General features: G+C 29.2%; 4 protein-coding genes across 4 annotated transcripts; 2 read left to right on the forward strand and 2 right to left on the reverse strand.

Annotated features, from left to right (window-relative positions):
* On the reverse strand, positions 1-613 carry OCT59_007038 (uncharacterized protein). Its single transcript, XM_025314729.2, has 2 exons — positions 482-613; positions 1-411 (listed from the first exon to the last, which is right to left on the reverse strand). The coding sequence occupies exons 1-2, from the start codon at positions 604-606 to the stop codon at positions 276-278; spliced, it is 261 nt and encodes an 86-aa protein (XP_025184603.1). The 5' UTR covers positions 607-613; the 3' UTR covers positions 1-275.
* Positions 614-6,461: 5,848 nt separating this feature from the next.
* OCT59_007039 (Homospermidine synthase 1) lies at positions 6,462-8,591 on the reverse strand (the record flags this gene model as incomplete). The annotated part of the gene is made up of 5 exons (XM_066144184.1): positions 6,462-6,632; positions 6,708-6,817; positions 6,887-6,980; positions 7,052-8,248; positions 8,331-8,591. The coding sequence occupies 5 exons, from the start codon at positions 8,589-8,591 to the stop codon at positions 6,462-6,464; spliced, it is 1,833 nt and encodes a 610-aa protein (XP_065998463.1).
* A 1,777-nt stretch (positions 8,592-10,368) lies between these two features.
* OCT59_007040 (uncharacterized protein) lies at positions 10,369-10,671 on the forward strand (the record flags this gene model as incomplete). The annotated part of the gene is made up of 1 exon (XM_025329534.2): positions 10,369-10,671. One exon carries the CDS (start codon positions 10,369-10,371, stop codon positions 10,669-10,671), a length of 303 nt encoding a protein of 100 aa, XP_025184601.2.
* Positions 10,672-15,731: 5,060 nt separating this feature from the next.
* Positions 15,732-17,213, forward strand: OCT59_007041 (uncharacterized protein). Its single transcript, XM_025314728.2, has one exon. It carries the CDS (start codon positions 15,831-15,833, stop codon positions 17,046-17,048), a length of 1,218 nt encoding a protein of 405 aa, XP_025184600.1. The 5' UTR covers positions 15,732-15,830; the 3' UTR covers positions 17,049-17,213.
* The last annotated feature ends 3,896 nt before the right edge of the window (positions 17,214-21,109 follow it).

Here is a 21,109-nt window from a genome sequence, read left to right on the forward strand (position 1 = left end):
ACCAGGACCCCAAAAATATAAACATATTGATTTTTATTTAAGTCTAAAATATTTTTTCATACGCCACATTATAAATTACATTATGATAAAGAAAAAAAAAGGACCCGTTACAATATTTGAATAAGTAAATAATTAAAAGAAAAAAAAATATACATATTATTATTAAAAATTTTTTCTCTTTTACAGTATATATAATAATTTTAAAAGTCAAAGATTCTGTTTAATAACGAAATTTTCATTATTATTTAATGCTTCTTCAAGTTTAGAAAAATGACTTATTTTACACTTCTTCTATGATAATTTGGAAATGGATTATTGTAACGTTTTCTGTTAGTAGTTGTTGTTCTCTTGCGTAATAATTGAGATTGGTTAGTTCCACGGAATGGGGTTGGTATGTTTCTGGTTACCATACTAAATAAAATGATTAAAAAATTATTAAAAAATCTCAAAGAAAAAAACAATTGCCTCTTTTCTTGCCTACCGTAATACTTCACTACGAGAATTTAAAGCTCTACGTTTCGTAGCGGATTCAACCGGAGAATTGGAGATAAAATTCACAAGTAAAACAGCAAAGACTAAAAGTACAATCCAAGAAATTCTTGCCATTTTATTTATAAAAGCAAATTTTTATGAAAGAAAAAAATCTAAATTTTATTTTCTAGTTTCGTAAAAAAAAAACGAAAAGGAGGTAGGAGGTTAAAGGTGAAGGAATTAAGAGTAAAAATGAAAGACGATTTTCCGCACTGCAGAATTAAAGAAGGATTGTCTATTATCAGATGTTGACGTTGAAATATAGTTAATAATGGTCTTTTTATACAATTTTATGCTATACAGATCCATATCGAAATATTACACAGGCACACAGCATATGATTTACACAGCATATGATTTACAGATAAATTGCATAATTTAAATTGACGCAGGTATCACATACTAGTCTAAATAAAATAAGATAAGGTTAAAAAAGATTAATTAACAACTCATATACTTGAAACGTTACCAATAAATGTAGACTATAGCCTAACACCAATAAGCTGCTTTTAATGCACAAAATTTAAGGATTCGAATATTTAATTTAACAATTTTTTTTGAAGGTTGCAAGAGTCAAATTTTGGCCAAATGATAATTGGCGTTCAAAAGATTAAATCTCACAGTGGTAATCATCACAGGACCCAGAAATATATATAAAAGTCAGGTTTGAGTTTGCCGCATTTTGTACTAAAAAAATCATGAAAATCTTTCTTTTTTAGATAATTTTTGATAATGCCAGTCAGAATTTTATTTCCTATTATAGTAACCGACTGACATTATCATAATTCCGGCCCTGAAAAAATACGTACAACTCATAGTAAAAAATTTTTCATCACCTGACCTATATATATATTTCTGGATCCTATCATCACCATAGCGAAATTTCAGACGGAATTTTTAATTAACTCTTCTCGGAACTCAACCCTAATTTTTGGTAGTCGTGATCGTCACCTCCGATGATATTTAGTAGATTTTTGGCTATATTTGACCATTTTAGTCATGGACAAACATCCAACCCCGACCAGTAAACACATGTGCCAATTCAGAGTTTATCAGTTACTGTATATAATTTTTACAAAATTTTAATTTTTATCCTTTTTCAAAAAAAATCAGGAATTAGAATTTGTTAAAATTGCTATATCAAGTATCAACGGATATTAGGATTCATTGTACGTCTGAATTTTCTATGAATTTACGGATCTAATTCATTTCACCGACGAACATTTCACTGACATATATACAGAATTAAATATATTTCCTTGTTAGATTTAATAAAATACAAAAAAACTACTACTATAGAATTCCTTAGGGGAATAGCACATACTTTTCACAATAGTTTATTTTTTTTAATAAATGTAGTTGTGATGATCAAAAACTAAAAAGTTTATATATACTGTATATATATATTTGTTAGTAACGTGCATTTCTTATTTATCTACTAACCCGTCTAAGATGGAAGTAAGTATCAATACTTATTAGATCTAAACTAAATATCTAAAAAAGCTTTTATAATAAAATATCTCATATTCAATATTTATTTTTTATGTCGGTGAAATGATTTTCGGCGAAATGAACCAGACCCAAAAAGGAGTAATGCCAGCAGTAATATCACTAAAACTATGATAAATTTAATAAATTTAATATTTTGTTCATTATATAGCTTGTCTCCAGAATATTATTTGTGTGCATAATTTACTATATGATTGGCTGTTGCTAGTATGTATTAAATAAAAGAAAATTAATTACGTATCTAATTATATATAATCCAAGCTAATGTTATACATTTTTTATATGATCCTAATTTAAAATTTTTAATGAATGATGAGACGAATCATCATCATTTTCATTAGTAACTCTTTTCATTAGTAACTCTTTTGATACTAAACGCATGTGCATTTACCAAACACTTGTTGTGTAACAATATTTTCTTTTTCTGCGCAATATGATATAATAGCATTGTTAATAAAGCGCTAAATGGAATATTAGCTTTATAAAAAAAAATTGTTGTTACCTTTATGGAGTATATTAATGACATAATGACGATTAATAAGTATACTATAATATTATTAGAATTTCTTTATTTAAGCGGAAATATCAGCTGTTAAATATCACAAGATAAATATTATGATTTATTATTGTATAATTATTTCGACGCGTTATTTTTATCAATCGTAAGCATCGATTATGTCATATACAAATACAAATACCAGTCAATTAAATTATTTTTTCATCTTTAGTGTAGAAATGTTGTTAAATGTACGTATAAACTCAAATAGAAATCAACGACGAATTCTACGTAAAACGTAAAAGACGTAATATTATTACTAGAATTTATTGAATTACGTGCACGAGACAATAATGCAAACACATTATTAAGTCAAATACCTTACAATCACAAATGATTCATTTGCAAATCAAATTTTTTAATGGAGCACCTTTCTATTAACTTTTTACTATAATTTAGTAAGTATGTTATGCTGAGTGTTGTGTCTATATTTATTTTATAAATCGTATTAATTTTTTTGTATTAAATAAATTAGAAATAATCTTGCTAAATAATTAAATTTTTGAGACAATACTTCTTGGATTAGTTTACTACAAAAGCACTTTTTCGTTTGTATCGCCAAAGATTATTTACTTGAGCACAAATAAATCTCTGATTTGCATGTTATAAGTTCGGTAGCAAAAATTTTCTGTTTTAGCAAATAATTTTATAAGAATTCTCCCTATGCAGATTTCTGTGTATTATTAATATACATGAAATAAAACTACACATTGATTTACTGGTGATCAATAAACAATGTGACATGCTGACATGTGAGATTGCGCTTAAACTTTGTGTGACTTTAGGATTCAAGTCTATCATCACAATCTTTTGTTCTATTATCGTACTGAACTGCCGTTTCGTTTACAATAGGTGAAGTTTTTTTATGAATAATTACTTTATAAGAAATGAATATGTTGCAAACTTAAGATGATTAGAGTATTGATATTACGTTACCAGTCAGAATCTATCTAGTCACGTGGATTAGTGGCTGACACCAGTGTTGCCCACTGATCATGATTTTGGCAGAATCGATTCTAATTTCTATACTAGAAATTTCCTTTCATAATTTCAATAAGATTTAAAATGAGAATACACCATTAGATCAGCTATTTCGTCACCGATATGTCATTTTCCTTTCATCTTTCTTTCTTTCTTTATTTTTTTTTAAAACTCTTCTTTTTTATTTTATTCTATTTTTTTTTTTTTTTTTTTTTTTAATATAACTTTTATAACTGCGAATTCACGCGTGACATAAACGCTGCGAAACATGCCAATTCAGACCGAAAACTGATAATGAGATTTGTAGTAATATACGCTCGGAGGAACTACCGTAAGAAAATTATTGAATTTCATTTAAAACGTGCTTAGAAAAATTTCTTTTTTAAAATCATAGATGATGAATTTGATCCAGTTCTTGGAAAAGACTTAACAATATTCATAACAAAATGATCTTGATAAATTAGAATATTTCAATGCGGTTATCAAAGTATACAGTATATCACCATAGTTCTGACTTTATCGGCTAAAAATGATCAAGTTGGATGACACAATTAGCCAGTAGGAGGGACTAAATTTCAAATGCTTATTTCTGCATCAATGAAACATGATAATTATTAAACTGAATCCGAGATTTTGATTATGATAAATTTTATAGAGTTGAGGGAAATACTTGAAAAGAAAAAAAAAATGAAAAAATCCTTCAATACTTAGAGGAGGAGTTGAATTTCTCTAAAAAAAAAATTGGTAACTATAGAATTAAAATATTTGATAATCTTAATTTACAGAAGAAAATGATATTGAATCAATGGAAATGAACTCTCCACTCAAATATAAGCAAGCCTAGTGTTCTTAACCTTTGAAAGGAATTAATCGCTAAGAATTAAACCAAGAAATTTTAAAATCGAAATAAAATAAAAGCATAAAAATTTATTTATACTTACTTATCTGAAAATTTATACACCAGTCAACATGAACAATTGATGTAAAAGAACAATGGTGTAATTTTGAAAAAATCCAACATTTACCTGCAAAGTTAGTTGGCCATTTATTACTCCGTTATCCGAAGAATAAAAGAAAAGAAGAAAACGTCAAGAACTGACGACGTAGACAACGTTACCAGTTACACAGTGAAATTTGATATAATGGAACCATCCGTTTCCATTAGTAAAATTTGTCAAAAATCCGTTATATCGAGGGTAAATTAATTATAGATTATGATAATCCGATATATCAAGACTTTACTTATGTTCCGTTATATCAAGATTCCGGTATATCGAATTTCACTGTATATATTGACATGGATCAATTCACTCCGATTCCGATGATTGTTCCTCCTCCAAGTATAAAAGTGAACTTTCCTCAGATCAGTTCTGAACGCCTTAAAGAATTCCGCACTGTGAAAGCGCGCTTAAAATTTTCACAATCTTCCGTTATTCTACACGTAATTCTGGGAGAATCGAGGAGACATTACCTGGTCCTTCTAAACCTCACTAACTGCCATACTCCCTTCAGAAATGCCTGTTATAATCATAATTCCACGCAACGCTTTTACGATAGTTAATGATGTTTAATATGGCTTCATACTGTAGATATTATTTATGAGGCGCAGTTTTATTATTTATTTTTTGTGTTTAAATTTTTGAAGTGTTTTAAATTTATTACCGGCCCTAAACTATTGGAGAACTTATTTTGGTCCGAAATGACATTAAACTATTATCTAAATTTTATTGGCTATTCTTGAATTTAAATTTTATTTTAATTGGTAAAAGGGAGATGAGTCATTTTGACTATGATAGAAATAATCATTTTAATTGGTGATAATAGTGAAATGGTCAGGACTACTTCTAATTTTGGGAGAAATTAATTTTATTCTATGTTTGGTAAATTTAAAGACGTTATTTTCTTAAAAAAAAAAAAATTTTTTAAAATTTCATTACTTTATTTTTATTTTAAAACAAGATGTCTACCAGTGAGTCTTAACTTCCGCTATCGTAATGCGGGAAATAAAAATATACTTTTCGCGATTGAGATTTCTAAGGATAAAAAAGTCTCTGATCTTGAAGAAGAAGTAAGAAAGAAGCTGGCGCCAATCAATCGTAACGACTTCCTCCGCAAATTTATCCCGCAGAGAAACCTATGCGGCCAGAACTCAGAAGATAGAGTTTTTTTTCCTATTTTAACGAGACGCCTGATGATGAAGACCGTATCCACATTCGAATTCTTCCCTAATGAGCAGTTAAAAATTTTTTATTCGCACAATGTAATGCATTTTTAATACATTGAAAAATAAAATGATTGTATTGTATACAATCCATTCGGACGCAGAGTTGTGTTGAGAACAATTGTTTTATTATAAAACACGTGATTCATGATAGACAAACATTACTATACTTTATAGAGAATTAAAGGCTAAGACTGATTTCGATTTAGAAAAAGAATTCTACTACATATTTCTAAAATCTAACGAGTATTAAAATTTTATGAAAATAATTATAGAGTCAAGGTTTTAATTTAAATCTTGTAAAATATTTTGCCAGTCTTTCAGGCCGCTGAGTCTTATAATACTAGGAAATTAGTAACCGTTAATTTAGTGTTAAAGTCCCGAATCTATTCGTTCCACTTCTAAATGGAGCTTACATGGGCTAAAAGTCCATCATTCGTTGTACAAGTGTAAAAAAAAAAATACAGAGACTATATGGGACTAATGTATAATCTTCTAACAATAAAAAAATACAAATTCCAAAATAATTAATCATTTATAAAATAATCATTCTTTTAACTGAATACTGTATTATTCTTATCAACTTTTTTGTTAAATACAATGTGACCTTCGATTTTATTCAGTATAAGATAAACCGTACTTAATATTCTTGAATTAGGGAAGCTATGAAGAAATATTTACGTTATAAAGTTTATTCATTATTTTGTCGACAGTTCCTTTAAGTAGTTTTTGTTCACGTTCATATTCATCTTTTCTTGCATCTTGGTTATTCTCAAGCCATGCAACCGATTTTTGTGTTACATCATGAAGTTTATTCTTTATATTATCGATACTCTAAATTCAGGTACATTTTAAAAATGAAATTATAAATTATCAAGTAGAGAGAATTTTAATAACTGAGAAACTTACTTGAGCAACGTTAAGTAAGTTATATGCATAGGATTCCAAGCAATTTTGTGCTTCTATTTTTTGTGCATATTGTTCTCTTTCTGCTGCAAGATATTTTTCGGCTTCGGTAACTGTAATTATTAAAATAACTTATATTACATATGATTATTAAAACATGAATATTAAAAATTGATTCAAACCCATGCGTTCGATTTCTTCTTTTGATAATCGTCCTTTGTCATTAGTGACGGTAATTTTATTTGACATGCCTGTTGTTTTATCAACAGCAGAAACCTATAATTGATTAGAAAGTTAAAATACGATTAATTTAATAAATTATATAATATTTATACATAAATACAAACGTTCAAGATGCCATTTGCATCAATATCAAAGGTAACTTCAATTTGCGGAACACCTCTTGGTGCTGGAGGAATTCCAGTCAAATGAAATATTCCCAGCAAGTTGTTATCTCTTACTCGAGTACGTTCACCTTCATATACTTGTATTCCCACACCAGACTGATTGTCATTATATGTAGAAAAAATTTCAGATTTCCTAGTAGGTACTGAAGTATTACGTTTAATTAATGGCTTCATTACACCACCAGCAGTTTCGATACCCAGAGATAAAAAAACGACATCAAGTAAAAGTAGATCTTGAGTCTTTTCAGAAGTATCACCAGATAAAATAGCAGCTTGTACAGCAGCACCATAGGCTGCGGCTTCAGCAGGATTGATAGATTTGTTTGGTTCTTTACCATTAAAGAATTCAGATATCATTCTTTGAATCCTAAGAATATAAGTTGAACAACCAACTAAAACAATTTCATGGACTTGACTTTTGTCAATTTTACTATCCCGAAGTACTTTCTCAACAGGTTCCATTGTAGAATTAAATAAATCTTGATTTAATTCTTCAAATCTGGTTCGCGTCAAAGAGGTATAGAAGTCAATACCTTCATAAAGAGAATCAATTTCAATGGAAGCTTTTATTGATGTTGAAAGTGTACGTTTCGCACGTTCACATGCTGCTATTAAACGACGGACAGCACGTGCATTGGAACAAATATCTTTTTTAAATTTTCTTTTGAATTCTTGTACAAAATGATTTACAAGACGATTGTCAAAATCTTCACCACCAAGATGATTATCACCAGCAACAGCTTTTACTTCAAAAATCCCCTCTTCAATAGTTAAGAGAGAGACATCAAAGGTACCACCACCCAAATCAAAGAAAAGAACATTTTGTTCTTCATGAGCTTGGTTATTCAATCCGTAAGCAATAGCCGCTGCAGTTGGTCCAGTACAAATGCGAAGTATATTTAAACCGGCAATCAAACCAGCATCTTTTATAGCTTGACGTTGAGAATCATTAAAATAAACTGGTACTGTAATTGTAGCACTATTAACCCATGTGCCAAGGAATGCTTCTGCGGTCTTTTTCATTTCAGTCAATACCATGGATAAAATTTCTTCGGGTGTGAAATCTTTCCTTTTTCCTTTATATTCTATATTGATAACTGGTTTGCCATTCTTGTTTACAACTTTGAATGGCCAATTCTAATACATTAAATATTTTATATGATTGTAAAACTTCTTAATTATCTTATAAAATTTCATTTTTTATATAGAACATACATACCTTCATATCAGATTGGACGTCCTGATCATTGAAATTACGACCAATGAGACGATGAACATTAAATACAGTATTATGAGGATTCATAGCAACTTGATTTTTGGCTGCATCTCCAACAAGAATTTTTGTACCAGTGAAAGCTACATATGATGGTGTTGTACGATTACCCTGGTCATTTGCAATAATTTCAACTCTATCATTTTGCCAAACACCAACACAGGAATATGACGTTCCTAAATCAATGCCGACTGCTTTTCTATTCATTAAGGCTATTATTTTTTCTATTGTATAGTAAATAAATCAATGAATATTCTTAGGCAAAACTGGGTAAAAAAATTGCAGAGAAATAGAATATGGCAATTTATTTTTACAACACATATACGTATATATATAGTAATATATTATATATATACGACAAAGATTTACACTTAACATTTCCAAACCAGTAATTGAATGGTATCAATTTAATAAAGCATTTTTAAAAAAAGTAAATTAATGGCTCGGTTTAATTAGTAATACACCTTCTTGTGTTACAATTTCTTCTTCACTTCCTTTAGTGGATGATCATATTAAAAATCGTTTTGCAGAAAGAAGACGACATGGAACTCGGTGAAGATGACTTGGAATTATTCGCAAGCAGCAAATAACAGTCGTGCCTTCTTTAAGGCGAGCAAAAAAAGGTACAAGTATCTATTTTTTTTTTACAAATGTGTATAAATTAAATCTATTATAATTTATCAACCCTTAAAAAATTTTTCAGAAAAATGTTCACGTGTCTGGGTTTTTTCGGAATGAAAACTAGAAAAATGAATCATTTGAGTTTTTCCAGAATTTTTTTTATAGGGCAACCCATATATATTATCCAACGGTTTACAATATACATGTTGCCCAAACTCGGCAATTTCGGAATAATTTCAGGATTCGGCCTTTGGCCAATCATTCCAAAACGAAACTCCAGCCGAAAGTTGAAAGTTGGGCCGAAATTTTCTGGCCGGCATTATGAATTTTGGCCCGCATTATAACTTTGTGTAACATTCTTTCCCGATGGCTAAACTTTTATCCTGCGTCACGTGATATATAATTCTGGCCAGCACTAAAAAATTTGGCCAGAATTATAAAATAGTTTCGGACATTGATCTCAAGTTTCGGCAAGAGTTTCGTTTCAGATTTCGGAACTTTCGGATTCGGCCATGTTTTCGGCAAGTTTCGGCTACATGTATAGTTTAAAAAGAAGAGGTGAACGTTACGTTATGGTCTTATGACTTACAACAAGTGCCAATTTTTTTCCAAAATACAAGTCATAATCAATAGTAACTTAGCCAATATTCAGAAACATTAATAAACCGGGTAAGGAATTACGTTAATTCTGGGTTTGAAGCTTGACTAGGAATTATGTAATTCTGCCCACCGATTGGTTTTCCCTCGGTTAAATATATATTAAACATATGCGTCCAATAGTCCTTTTAGAAGCAATAAGAAAGATTCTTACAAAAATTTTCAATAATAGATTGAATAAATATTTAAGCAATAACAGCATTTTACAAAAAAATAACAGAGCAGGAGTTCAAGGTTCTTCATGTATGGAAATAATTTTTAATATCCAGGCGTCCATTACTGCGGCTAAAAATCTTAATAAGCCACTTTTCATCATGATTCAAGACCTCTCAAAAGCGTATGATCGGGTAAATATTCCGTTATTGGAAAAATCTTTACAGCGTATTTGTATACCGTCACCAATAATTACTTTTATAATTAATCTTTTTACGAATAGAACAAATCAAGTAATTTTTGAAGATTGGATTGGAGACCCTTATGACGTTCTTACTGGCATTGACCAAGGTGAATCAATTTGTCCGCTCTTGTGGGTCATATATTATGATCCTTTGTTCGAGGCAATTAATAATTCAGTTTTCCCTGGCATTGAATACACTTCACATATTCCGCGTTCATGTTTTTTCCCTAAACCTGAAAATCATGATGATAACGACATCATCAAAGAAACATTGTCGCACAAAGTATTAGGATATTTAGATGACACGACATGGCTAGCAGAAACCTAGACAACTTACAAGAAAACTTAAAGATTGCACATCAATTTTATGAACTAGCTAATATACATGTTAACAAAGATAAAACACTTATCTTAGCCAACAAACACGCAAAAAAGATCATAGACAGAGATTCACCTTCTCCTACTTCTTACATAGAAATAGAATTTGGAACAGTTATCAAAGTACCTTTATTGGGAAAAAATAAGGTGGCTCGAATATTAGGAGTATATTTTAACCCTGATGATGGTCATCAAATGAGTATTATAATGTTATTAACTACGTCACTATGTTAATGCGGAAAAAGAAACTTACCCATGATCACGTGATATACGTCATTAATAAAGCGAGGATCGAATATATTTCGCAACATTTTATTCTCTCCAATCATCAATGTAACAAAATCAATATAACTTTACGATCTACGCTCAAACATGCATTAACCTTACCTAAAAACATTTATAATTCTGTTTTACATAGTTGCATCTACCCTTATATTATTAATTTTTTCGACCATTAACTAAAAGTTCAGTCATCATTATTAGTTGCTCAAGTAAATTGTCCTCATACCTCAAATACCCTTAAATTCCTTTTTTATTAAGTCAACAAAAATTCTGGCTCCCAAACTCTATTATTAACTTTTTTGATTTATTTAATAAACTCTTAAAATATTTTTCTCGTATCGAATCTTTATTTACTTTTTTTAAATTTTATAATCTTTCTATTTCAACAAATTTTAAATTTACTACTAAAGGAGGTAATTATCCTATTTCTCACTTTATTATAGATCAGAGATTTTTAATGGTACATATCAATAGTTTGAGAAAGAAAGGAATCATGTTTTTAGACCATATTATAACTAAGGATCACGCTTATTTACACGAATATAATGTTATCAAAGAGTCACTAATCCACAAAGGAGGACCGCAACCTAGATGGTATCAATTCCTGAAAGAACATATAGCTACTATTAATAATTGTAATAGACTAAGTATCGATCTCAGGGTTCCATTAATTCAAAATTCATCAGCTGCTCGACCAGCTATTCCACCCATATCAATCGACACACTCCATCATCCGAAACGATCTCAAAAATGGGTTGTAGCTTGGGTTCCAAGCATATCAGATATTGTTTATGGCAAAAATTTAAGTACTAATCACTTTCCAAATAGCATTCCAGTTTCATATATTGAACATTGGGTTCATCGAGATATTTCAATAATAGTTAGAAATGACACACCGCGTTCTCAACGGAACACTATCATTCCTTGTCAAGGATGTAGTCAACATTTTAGCCAAAATGTATTTTACAACTAAAACATCAAGACCTCTTGTTGACAGAAGTACTTAGTAAAAAGAAGAGACAAGAACTATCGACATCATCCAATAGAAATATCAATTCTTTTCATTTGCTTAAATATAGCCATCCTCATTATAGAATTTTAGCATACAATGACTTTTTATATCAACAAAAGAAAATACCACCACGTCTTGACAGACCTATTGCTCCTCCTCAGTTGAGTCGACCCACATTTAGTAATAATACATTTATTAACCAACTTCTTGAAGATGATATGATAGTGAAAGAATTACAGGATATAGCTAGAACTCTTAATCCTTTTAATGTATTAGTGTTTTATACAGATGGTTCTTATAATGTTGAATTTTTATCTAATGAATACCCTATGGGTTATGGTTGGACCACTTCAAACATAGAGAATGCGAATATTACATATTCAGGATCGGTAAAATATTTTCCATCATCAACTAAAGCGGAGATAATGGCTATACTTACGGCGCTTATTACTTGTCCGCCTAAATGCAACGTAACGATTCACACAGACTCTCAAGCTGCGATCGACGCATTTCATAAATCCAAAAATCTCCACTCGATCTCCCCTAGACGTTTCAACAAGATCAATAATAATATTTTATGGTCGACCATTCACCAAATCATTAACACGTTATCATTAAATGTAAAGTTCATAAAAGTGAAAGCACATTCAGGTGACCCATTTAACGATATCGCGGATGCGTTAGCAAAAGTTGGTCATGTTGTAGTATCCCCAACGATTATTAAACATAATAACCTACCAAATCAATCTCTCACCATTGAATGGAATGAGGAAATTCCATAAGATAAAGATGTTCACAAATGCATTGGTACTATCCTTAATTATAGACGAATAGAAAATCATTTTAATCGCCCATCACTTAATTCCGTTAAAGAATCAACTAAAGACAACTTAATCGATTGGTCCTTATCTTCTAAATGGTTTAACTTCAATGGACGTAATGATTCCACAAGTATCTCACATACGAAAGATTTGAAATGGAAAATCAGATGCTCGACGCTAATCCTTCCGACTTTGGATATTCTAAATCGCCGTTATCCGTTAATTATGAAAGATAACATTAATTGTCTATTTTGTCTTAACACTCCTGAATCTAACCATCATTTATGGATTTGTCCGGAAACAAGAAGTCTGATTAGAAATTGCTTCATCACGTTGGGAAACACTCTTATAGATTTATTAACAAAAAACGCAGACAAACTTTCTTTAGTTGTACCTGATAGTGTTAAAATTTCACCAACTTTTAGATGGGCCTATCGTAACGAAGAAATACACCCAGTGGCACTACTTTTTCTCAAATCTTATATCACCAACGATTTGGTCAGAATATTTAGATCACACTTCAATACGTTCAAAATGATTTTGCGGTTTTTATTACCTTTTATGCGCACTTCCAGCGTGTTGTTTAAAACTAATATATAGAAGGAACGTAATTCCAAATGGAAAAATCTAAGGTCTGAGTTAGGGCTGTCAAAAAAATCTTTTAAAAATTATTACAAGGATTTTAATCAATCGAGAACTCCAGGTGATATACGCCCTGATAATCAATTTATGAGACGAGGTCGTGATTCAATATACATCAACCCTTTTAACGATTATCGTAATTTTAAATTACAGCAAGACTTTTTGTTTATTTTATTTACTTCGTCAAATTTTTTACATAGCGGTCCTTTCTTCAAACATTTGGAATGTAATGAATATGTGAAATACTTACCTATTAACAATAATGATACTTCTTTATTTTATAATGTGTAGTTAGCCACTTCTTCTCTTGCATTAGATTCTTAGATAGTTTTATAATTTTTATATAGTTTTAATTTTGGGTACTTGCTCTTTTTGTTTATTTTTTTCCGGGGTACCTGTTCCTTCACCGGTAGTGGTTTAGGGACAGTCTTAGGGATTGGAATCGATTCCCATTATTAGAATCGATTCTAAAATCGATTAATCGTGATTAATCGTTTCGCAAATACTGATTTTTTTTTATACTATTTATAATAGGTGTGTTTAAACACATATCACGTGATTACGAAAAATTACAGTGATCGACGAACAAATTTCCTTTTTTGGAAATTTGTACAACCTTGTGCGATAGCAACTTGAATTTTATTGGGAGATAAAATTTCCTTTTTAGGAAGTTTGTGTTCCGTCACGTGATTCGCGGGCGGAATTATGAATTTGGCCAAAATTAACTATTATGAACAAATAATAATTTACGGTCAAATTAACGAAACTGCGCCACAATAAGTAGATTCGATTTTTATTCGAGATTCGATTTAAAATCGATTCTTATCGATTTTCGATAGTTTCGATTTTAATCGAATCTTTTCCGATCCCTAGACAGTCTATATAAAGAGAAGTTAGGGTCTGGTCTTGTAATGGGCGTAAGGTCCGTTCTTGTATTGGATGATAGAATAGATGTAGGGTAATGTCTTTTAGATTATATGCTCTCTTAGTTAGTCTTTCCTGCTTCACATAAAATAAATAAAAAATAAACTATAGTGTATGCTCAGGACAATTAAAAGAACCCTGATCCTATTTTACAACATAATAATAATTACATTATTTCGCTCATAAAAAATTATAATAATTGTTTCTGTGCCTAATTTGTTCACAATTTTTTTTAAACTTAAAATTTAAAACCATAGTCGGTTTTATAGCGAAGTGATTTTATTTTTTATAACGAAAATTTGAAGAATTTTAATGATAGATTCGTTATAACAAGCGTCTCTTAATTAGAAAATTCGAATTCGTTATAAAAATGAGCCAAATATATTATGATACCAATAAATTATTATTTTCTGAAATTATTATGTTTTTGGAATAAATAAAATTTTATTTATTTAAATGTTTTATGTACCACCTAAACACAGTTTTCATTTAACCTTTTACCCTTCATTGAAAAAAAATATAGTTCTACGGAAAATCCGGTAATCAAACAATTTTGCGACATAACCTAAGACATATCCGGTTAATATCTTTCTAAAACAAACCAATTTATAACGGATATTCTATTTATTGATCATGCTGCGGTTACACAAAATATCCTTTAGAAATCACCGCTTTAAATCTTTTGATCTATGTAGTCTATTTTTAATAATAATTATTATTAGTTAGCAAAAAAATTTTGGATATAATATTATGTTTATTTTCTTTATGTTCTTTTTTTAGAAATTTACTGCGTCTAAAAATCATTAACATCAATAATTTGGTTAGAAAAAAAAAATCAAAGCCCACGACAACAATAAAAAATTATTCATAAAAAATCATAATTGTAAATACATAGGAAGTTTCTTCTTTTCTTGAATACAGTATTAATTAATTATAATTGGCTGAATAATAGAATAATCCTTTTAATACAGTAATGACGAAATACATGACGAAATAAATGACGAGTCATATTTGAAGAAATGAGAAAATGATTTTGATATTTTGAATGAATAGGCCTCAAACTCGTTCGAAGGTGTTTGATATCACAATATTTTCATATTGTTTTCGATATAAATAAATGACGGCATATGATAATCATATATTCATTTGCAAAGAATTGTTTGATTTGTTTATGTCACACGAGTTACCGTTACCGATTTCCGATTGAAATTAAATGCTAAAAAAAAAGTTATACTTAAAAACAGGACTAAGAAAATTATTATTTTTTTATAAATAAAAATAAACAATTGTACCAATCAGAAAAAAGATAAATTTGTTTTTTTACCAATTACCTTTAAAAAATTCACTAAACCGATTAAAAAATTGACTAAACTGATAAAGGATAATCATTCTCAATCAATAATCTGATTTTGGTTAGTGATCATCCTTTTAAATTTTGTTGTTTCGCCGTTTTCTAATTTTAGTTTTGGATAAAATGTTATTTGAAACAAATTAGGGAATTTATTTTACTGGAATTTGAATTCCGACTGTCGTCATTTGGTGATCATCATGTGTATTTTCGTAAATCCTCAAAATGTTATAAATATTACCCCGTTGAACTTGATAATTTCTTCGTTTTAAATTTCATTCATATTTCTTTTCAGTATTATTTTTTTTCTATATACAAAAAAATAACCACAAATATTCAATAAAAATAAGAAAATTTTGTAAAAATGGGTAGAAATATTGTCGTAATGTGTGATGGAACATGGAATAATCCAAATTCCCAAACAAACGTTTTTACATTATATAAAGAATTAATTGAGAGAGATTATCAACAACATGTTTTGTATATAGACGGAATTGGAGTTGGTGAATTGACCTGGAATTTTATCGTTGATGGAGCTATAGCTCTAAGTCTTGATAATAAAATCAAAGAAGGTTATAGATTTATAGTTGATAATTATCGTCATCCTGATGATGATATATGGATTTTTGGTTTTAGTCGTGGTGCTTACACTGCGAGATGTATTGCTGGAATGATAAGAAATTGTGGAATAATAAATCGAGAAATCAATCCTGATCAAATTGACAAAAGTGTTGATCTCGCTTATAGTTTTTATCGTGATAGAGATTTAGCTAAACACCCGGAAGCAAAAGGTTCTGAAGAATTTAAAAAATCTTTTAGTTATCCTGATTCTAAAAAATACACTATAAAATTCCTTGGATTATGGGATACTGTTGGCGCTCATGGTTTACCCGGTTATGCAATTGGTGAAGGTTTTAAATATTTGGAATTCTATGATCAAACTGTACCTAGTATAATTGAAAATGCTTATCAAGCTTTAGCTATTCATGAAAACAATGCTTTCTTTGAACCTTGTCGTATACTTCCGAACAAATCTGGTACTAAAGTAAAAGAGACTTGGTTTCCGGGTGTACATAGTGAAATAGGTGGTGGAACTTTTTTATCACTTAAAGGCAATGAAAGAATAACTAATGCAACTCTTTTGTGGATGATAGAAAATATCGTAGAAGTTGGAGGTTTATTAATGCATAATGATATCGAGACTTATCGTACTCGTTTCTCTCCTGATGTTGGACCTTCTTGGAATAATATGAATTATATATTTGATCGTATCAGTACTATTCTTCCAACGATAATAGTTAAAGATAGAACTATTTCATTAGAATTAGATTCTAGTCCAAACTTTTTAAGAATAGATTCTAGTCAAAAATGTTTAAGAAAAGATCTTCTTTATAGGGATGGTGATTGGTTGCTTCCATTTGGTACTAGGTCATATCTGTGTACTCATTATACTTCGAAAACATATGAAGAATTACGTAAAGTTATGGAAACGAATGGAGTTAAACTATATAATAAAGATAATAGAAATATAAAATACGATTTGGATGTAAATGAAAATGCACAAGAGGATACTCGTCCATAATCAAGGAGGATAAGGAGGATATGATTTATTGAACAATTTCATTTAGTTTCAAGTAAATTATTAGATTGATAATGTCACTTTCAAATAGATTTAATATATAGTTTTTTCTTTGGAGACATTACAAGAACGAATAATATTGGAACAAATAATATTTCATTTTCACGATCATTTTTTTTTTTTAAATTTAGTTCTTCACAATTATAAACAAAGTAAAATAAAATTATTCTTTTAAAAAAATATATATTTTAAAGTATTATTTTTTTTATGTGTATTATGTATAAAGTTAATTATATACAAATTAAACCATTATTTATCATTGTTAAAACAAAGTTAAAAAGAAGTCTTCTAATGTAAATTTGATGTTGCATTTTAACACGTTAACATCGTTAGCTTTTTGTTTCAGTATCACGGAAAGATACGAAAATTATCATACAATAATTAACTTATTGTACTTTAAATTATTTCGAAATATTTTCATATTTAGGATAATATTACTTATCTTGAAAAATTTGTTCGACAACCTCGCAACTGCAACCAGCCTGACAGACGTCGGACAACCTGCGCGCCATTACACGAGGCAGAGAAGTCAAGAACACTCCTGAAGGAGACTGGAGGCTTGAGACTGACGCTAACAGTGCTGTGGATGCCAAATAATTTTTATTTTAAGACGTTCGTAGGCTGAGAAAAAATTAATTTCTTTCGCTATTGCTTGACAAATACTGTATATTTTTATATTATTACGGATCTTGAATTCTCAATAGCAATATGCAAATATATAACAATTTCATTTTTCTAACTTTCGACCTTTACTTTTTGCAATATGTCCAAGAATTTTTTTATTGGTTTTGATGATTTTTCTTCATCCTTTGAACACTCGTCAGTTGTTACCAAGGTTGTAGTAACGAGATGTTTTAATATCTTAATTCATAATATTATGTAGTTTAAATTAAGAACTCAAACCTCGATTCACCGATTAACTACTGATATTTACAATTAATAAAAAAGAGAATAACTACATTGTCCCACCACTGTGGTTTCGGAATTGGATATAAAAGAGCTTTTTGCCAACTTTCTGGAATAACCTGATGGTCAATACAAAAATTATAAAGATAAACTATCTCTTTTAAGAATCTTGTTGGTATCTTCTTAAATATCTCGTATGTTAATTTGGAAATCCAGGGAGCTTTATTATTAGGGAGCAATCTTAAAATTTCTTCCATTTCTTCAATTGTGATTGTTGAAGATAAGAATTCTTTTTCTTGTAATGGAATATTAGTTCGCGGTTGATAAATAGGGTTCCAAAAAGTATCAAAACCTGTTAAGTGATTGTAAACATTTTCACCACTATTTTTTGACCCAATATTTTGAAAATGTGAATTAGTAATACGAGTTATCGTGTCTCTATCATTTGAAAATTTAATTTCATCATTTTCTTCATCTGTATATTTAATGTGATTTTGCGTGGATGGCGTTCTAATATAGAGTTTAACATACGCTTGTTATTATTTTTGATGTCGTCATCCCTTCTGTTGATAAATTTGTTTATTTGATCTGTATCCCAACGTGATCGATCTTTGTCTAGTTGCTTTTTGATATTGTTTTCAAGTGTAGTAATAATTTCCCTAATTCTTGTATTTTCAATCTCAGAGGTGATGTTCGGAGGTAAAGGTATGATTGGATTAATCTTATTAATCAATAAAAGTTTATTTAACCATTTTCTTTTTTTTATCCAATATTTATTGAAAACATTAAGCATATTATCTATGTCTATAGAATCATTTTGAGATTGATTGAGATTATCGTTGGTGATTTTGAATAATTCACTGTTTTGCCCGATTGATGCCCAATCCTTTAAATATTCTTTGAAAGACGATAATTGATATAATTGATTATATTGTCTTCTAATATGTAGTGGAAAATTGTTTCTCTTTGGAGGAGTATGTTTATATTTTTTAATTTTGGCGACCTTTAAAGCTTCTTTAATAGCGTCTTCAATTTGCCTCTGATTAACAAACGACTGAGGTGATAAGTTTTGATCTGTTTCTTCATAAATGTTATATTCATAATTAGATATCGTGTTTTGGAAAAGATTTCATTGATCAGAGTCCATTCCTTTTGTATTATAATGATCCTCTTGAGACGACAAATTACGTGATTTTGAAAACGATTTCTTATTTTTCATAAGATTTGAATTGGGATGATCTATCACAGTCAGTATTAGTGTATGATCTGATTTATATGAGGAGTTCTCTCTACTTATATTGAATCCAGTTATTTTGTTACAAAGATTTTTGGAACCAAAAATGTAATCAATAGTTGAAGGAGTTTTGTTTACATCGTCTGAATAGAACGTTGGTGTACGTTGATGCCCAAACTTTTCGGCAATGTTGACCATATTAAATTGTTGGAAGATTAAGTGCATGACTTGTTTGTCATGTAAATTATTATCTATACTATTTTTTAAATAATTAAAACCCCTTTGATCTAAAGGTGATCGAGTTTGGTGAAGATCATTGATATTAAAATCTCCCAGTATTAAAGTCACGTGATTGATTTTAGTTGGTTGTTCATTCAACTTCTCGAAGAGATTTTTGGTGATGGCTCTGTATGTGTCTCTATGTTTGGCTTCTAATGTAGGTAAATATATAGAATGAAGAAAAAATTTTGTTTTGTTGAGCATACACTATAGTAATTAGACTGCAAAGTCAAATTTGAAGTCACGGGTGTTTCTCTGTCCTCACGTGATTTTTCACCAATTAATACTGATATTTTTATAAATGAACTAAACTATAATTGCATAAAATATTATTGATATTTTTGACACATTACATCATCTAGACTAATTATTTAGTTAGCTTGAAGATAAGAATGCCGAAAAGCTTGTGTAATGTGTTTAGCTTTAATCGTAGTATTATTTTAATAAATTTGTTGATCGTACTAACCATGAAATTCAATGTATGGTTAGTTTGATGCCCAAATATAGCTTAAACTTTTCCAGCATTTTTATATTAAGCTTGAAGCTTGAAACTTATGCTTAAGCCAAAACTTAAGTATATGCTTCAAGCTTCAAGCTTCAAGCATTGGATCCGCAGTTAGCTTCTCTACGGATGGCAGGTTAATACTGTATATATTTTTTTTTTTGAAAAAAAAAGTGATTCTTTTCAAAAAAAATGATGATCGTGTACGTAATCATGTACGTAACAAAATGGTAATGATAATTATTTATTAATAATAATTAATAATTTATTTACTATGATAAATAAAAAAAAAGTACTATGAAAGTTATCGAAAAAAATATATATTACCATAAATAAAATAATATTATAAATAAATATCTCAAATAAATAAAATAATTTATTTTTTTTCCTTTTTTTTTTAATTAAAAAAAAAATTTTATCTATTCTTTTACCATTATCGATTAAACTAGGAAACGGGAACCGTTGTAAGTCCGGAGCGAGGTATAATAAATAAAGATGTAGCGATATTCTACTAATTAGTAGCATAAGGCCTTGGAATTCCGGTAATTTTCTGCTGATTACAGCATAACGCCTTGGAATTCCGGTAATTTTCTGCTGATTAGCAGCATAACGCCTTGGAATTCCTGGACAGAGAAACTCACGTGATTGAAAATTTACACGTTATTTCCATAGATCATCATAGTGCGTAGACATATATAGTCCTTCGCTTCGCTCCGGACAATAAAAAAAATAATGAAAGATTTCGGTAAATGTCAATCATTATGTAATCAAAATTTCTCATTCAAAGTTAAAAAAATTTGGACAAATGTTATAGGATTAAATATATCTATAAAAATAAATAAATTTTTTTTTTTTACAAATATATAATAATTACATCAAAATCTTTGATCATAAAAAAAAAATGATTCTATTTTTTTATGAAGAAATATTGACATCATTTTTTAATTTAATAACACTCATAAAAAAAAATTTAATAAATATCTCTTATTTTTGAAAAAAAAAGAGAAAAAGAAAAAAAATTATTTATTTCCTTACATAAAAAAAAATAAATAAATACTATGTCAGCAAAACTCACTTTAATTT

The sequence above is a fragment of the Rhizophagus irregularis genome, chromosome 15, assembly GCF_026210795.1.
Source record: "Rhizophagus irregularis chromosome 15, complete sequence".
Classification (NCBI taxonomy): domain Eukaryota; kingdom Fungi; phylum Glomeromycota; class Glomeromycetes; order Glomerales; family Glomeraceae; genus Rhizophagus; species Rhizophagus irregularis.

What these genes read in the sequence shown, in the direction of transcription:
- OCT59_007038 (XM_025314729.2), bottom strand. Translation starts at nt 606, where the DNA reads ATGGCAAGAATTTCTTGGATTGTACTTTTAGTCTTTGCTGTTTTACTT. An exon ending in TCTCGTAGTGAAGTATTACG is followed by an intron (nt 412 to 481) that starts GTAGGCAAGAAA and finishes CATTTTATTTAG; the next exon opens with TATGGTAACCAGAAACATAC.
- OCT59_007041 (XM_025314728.2), top strand. Translation starts at nt 15,831, where the DNA reads ATGGGTAGAAATATTGTCGTAATGTGTGATGGAACATGGAATAATCCA.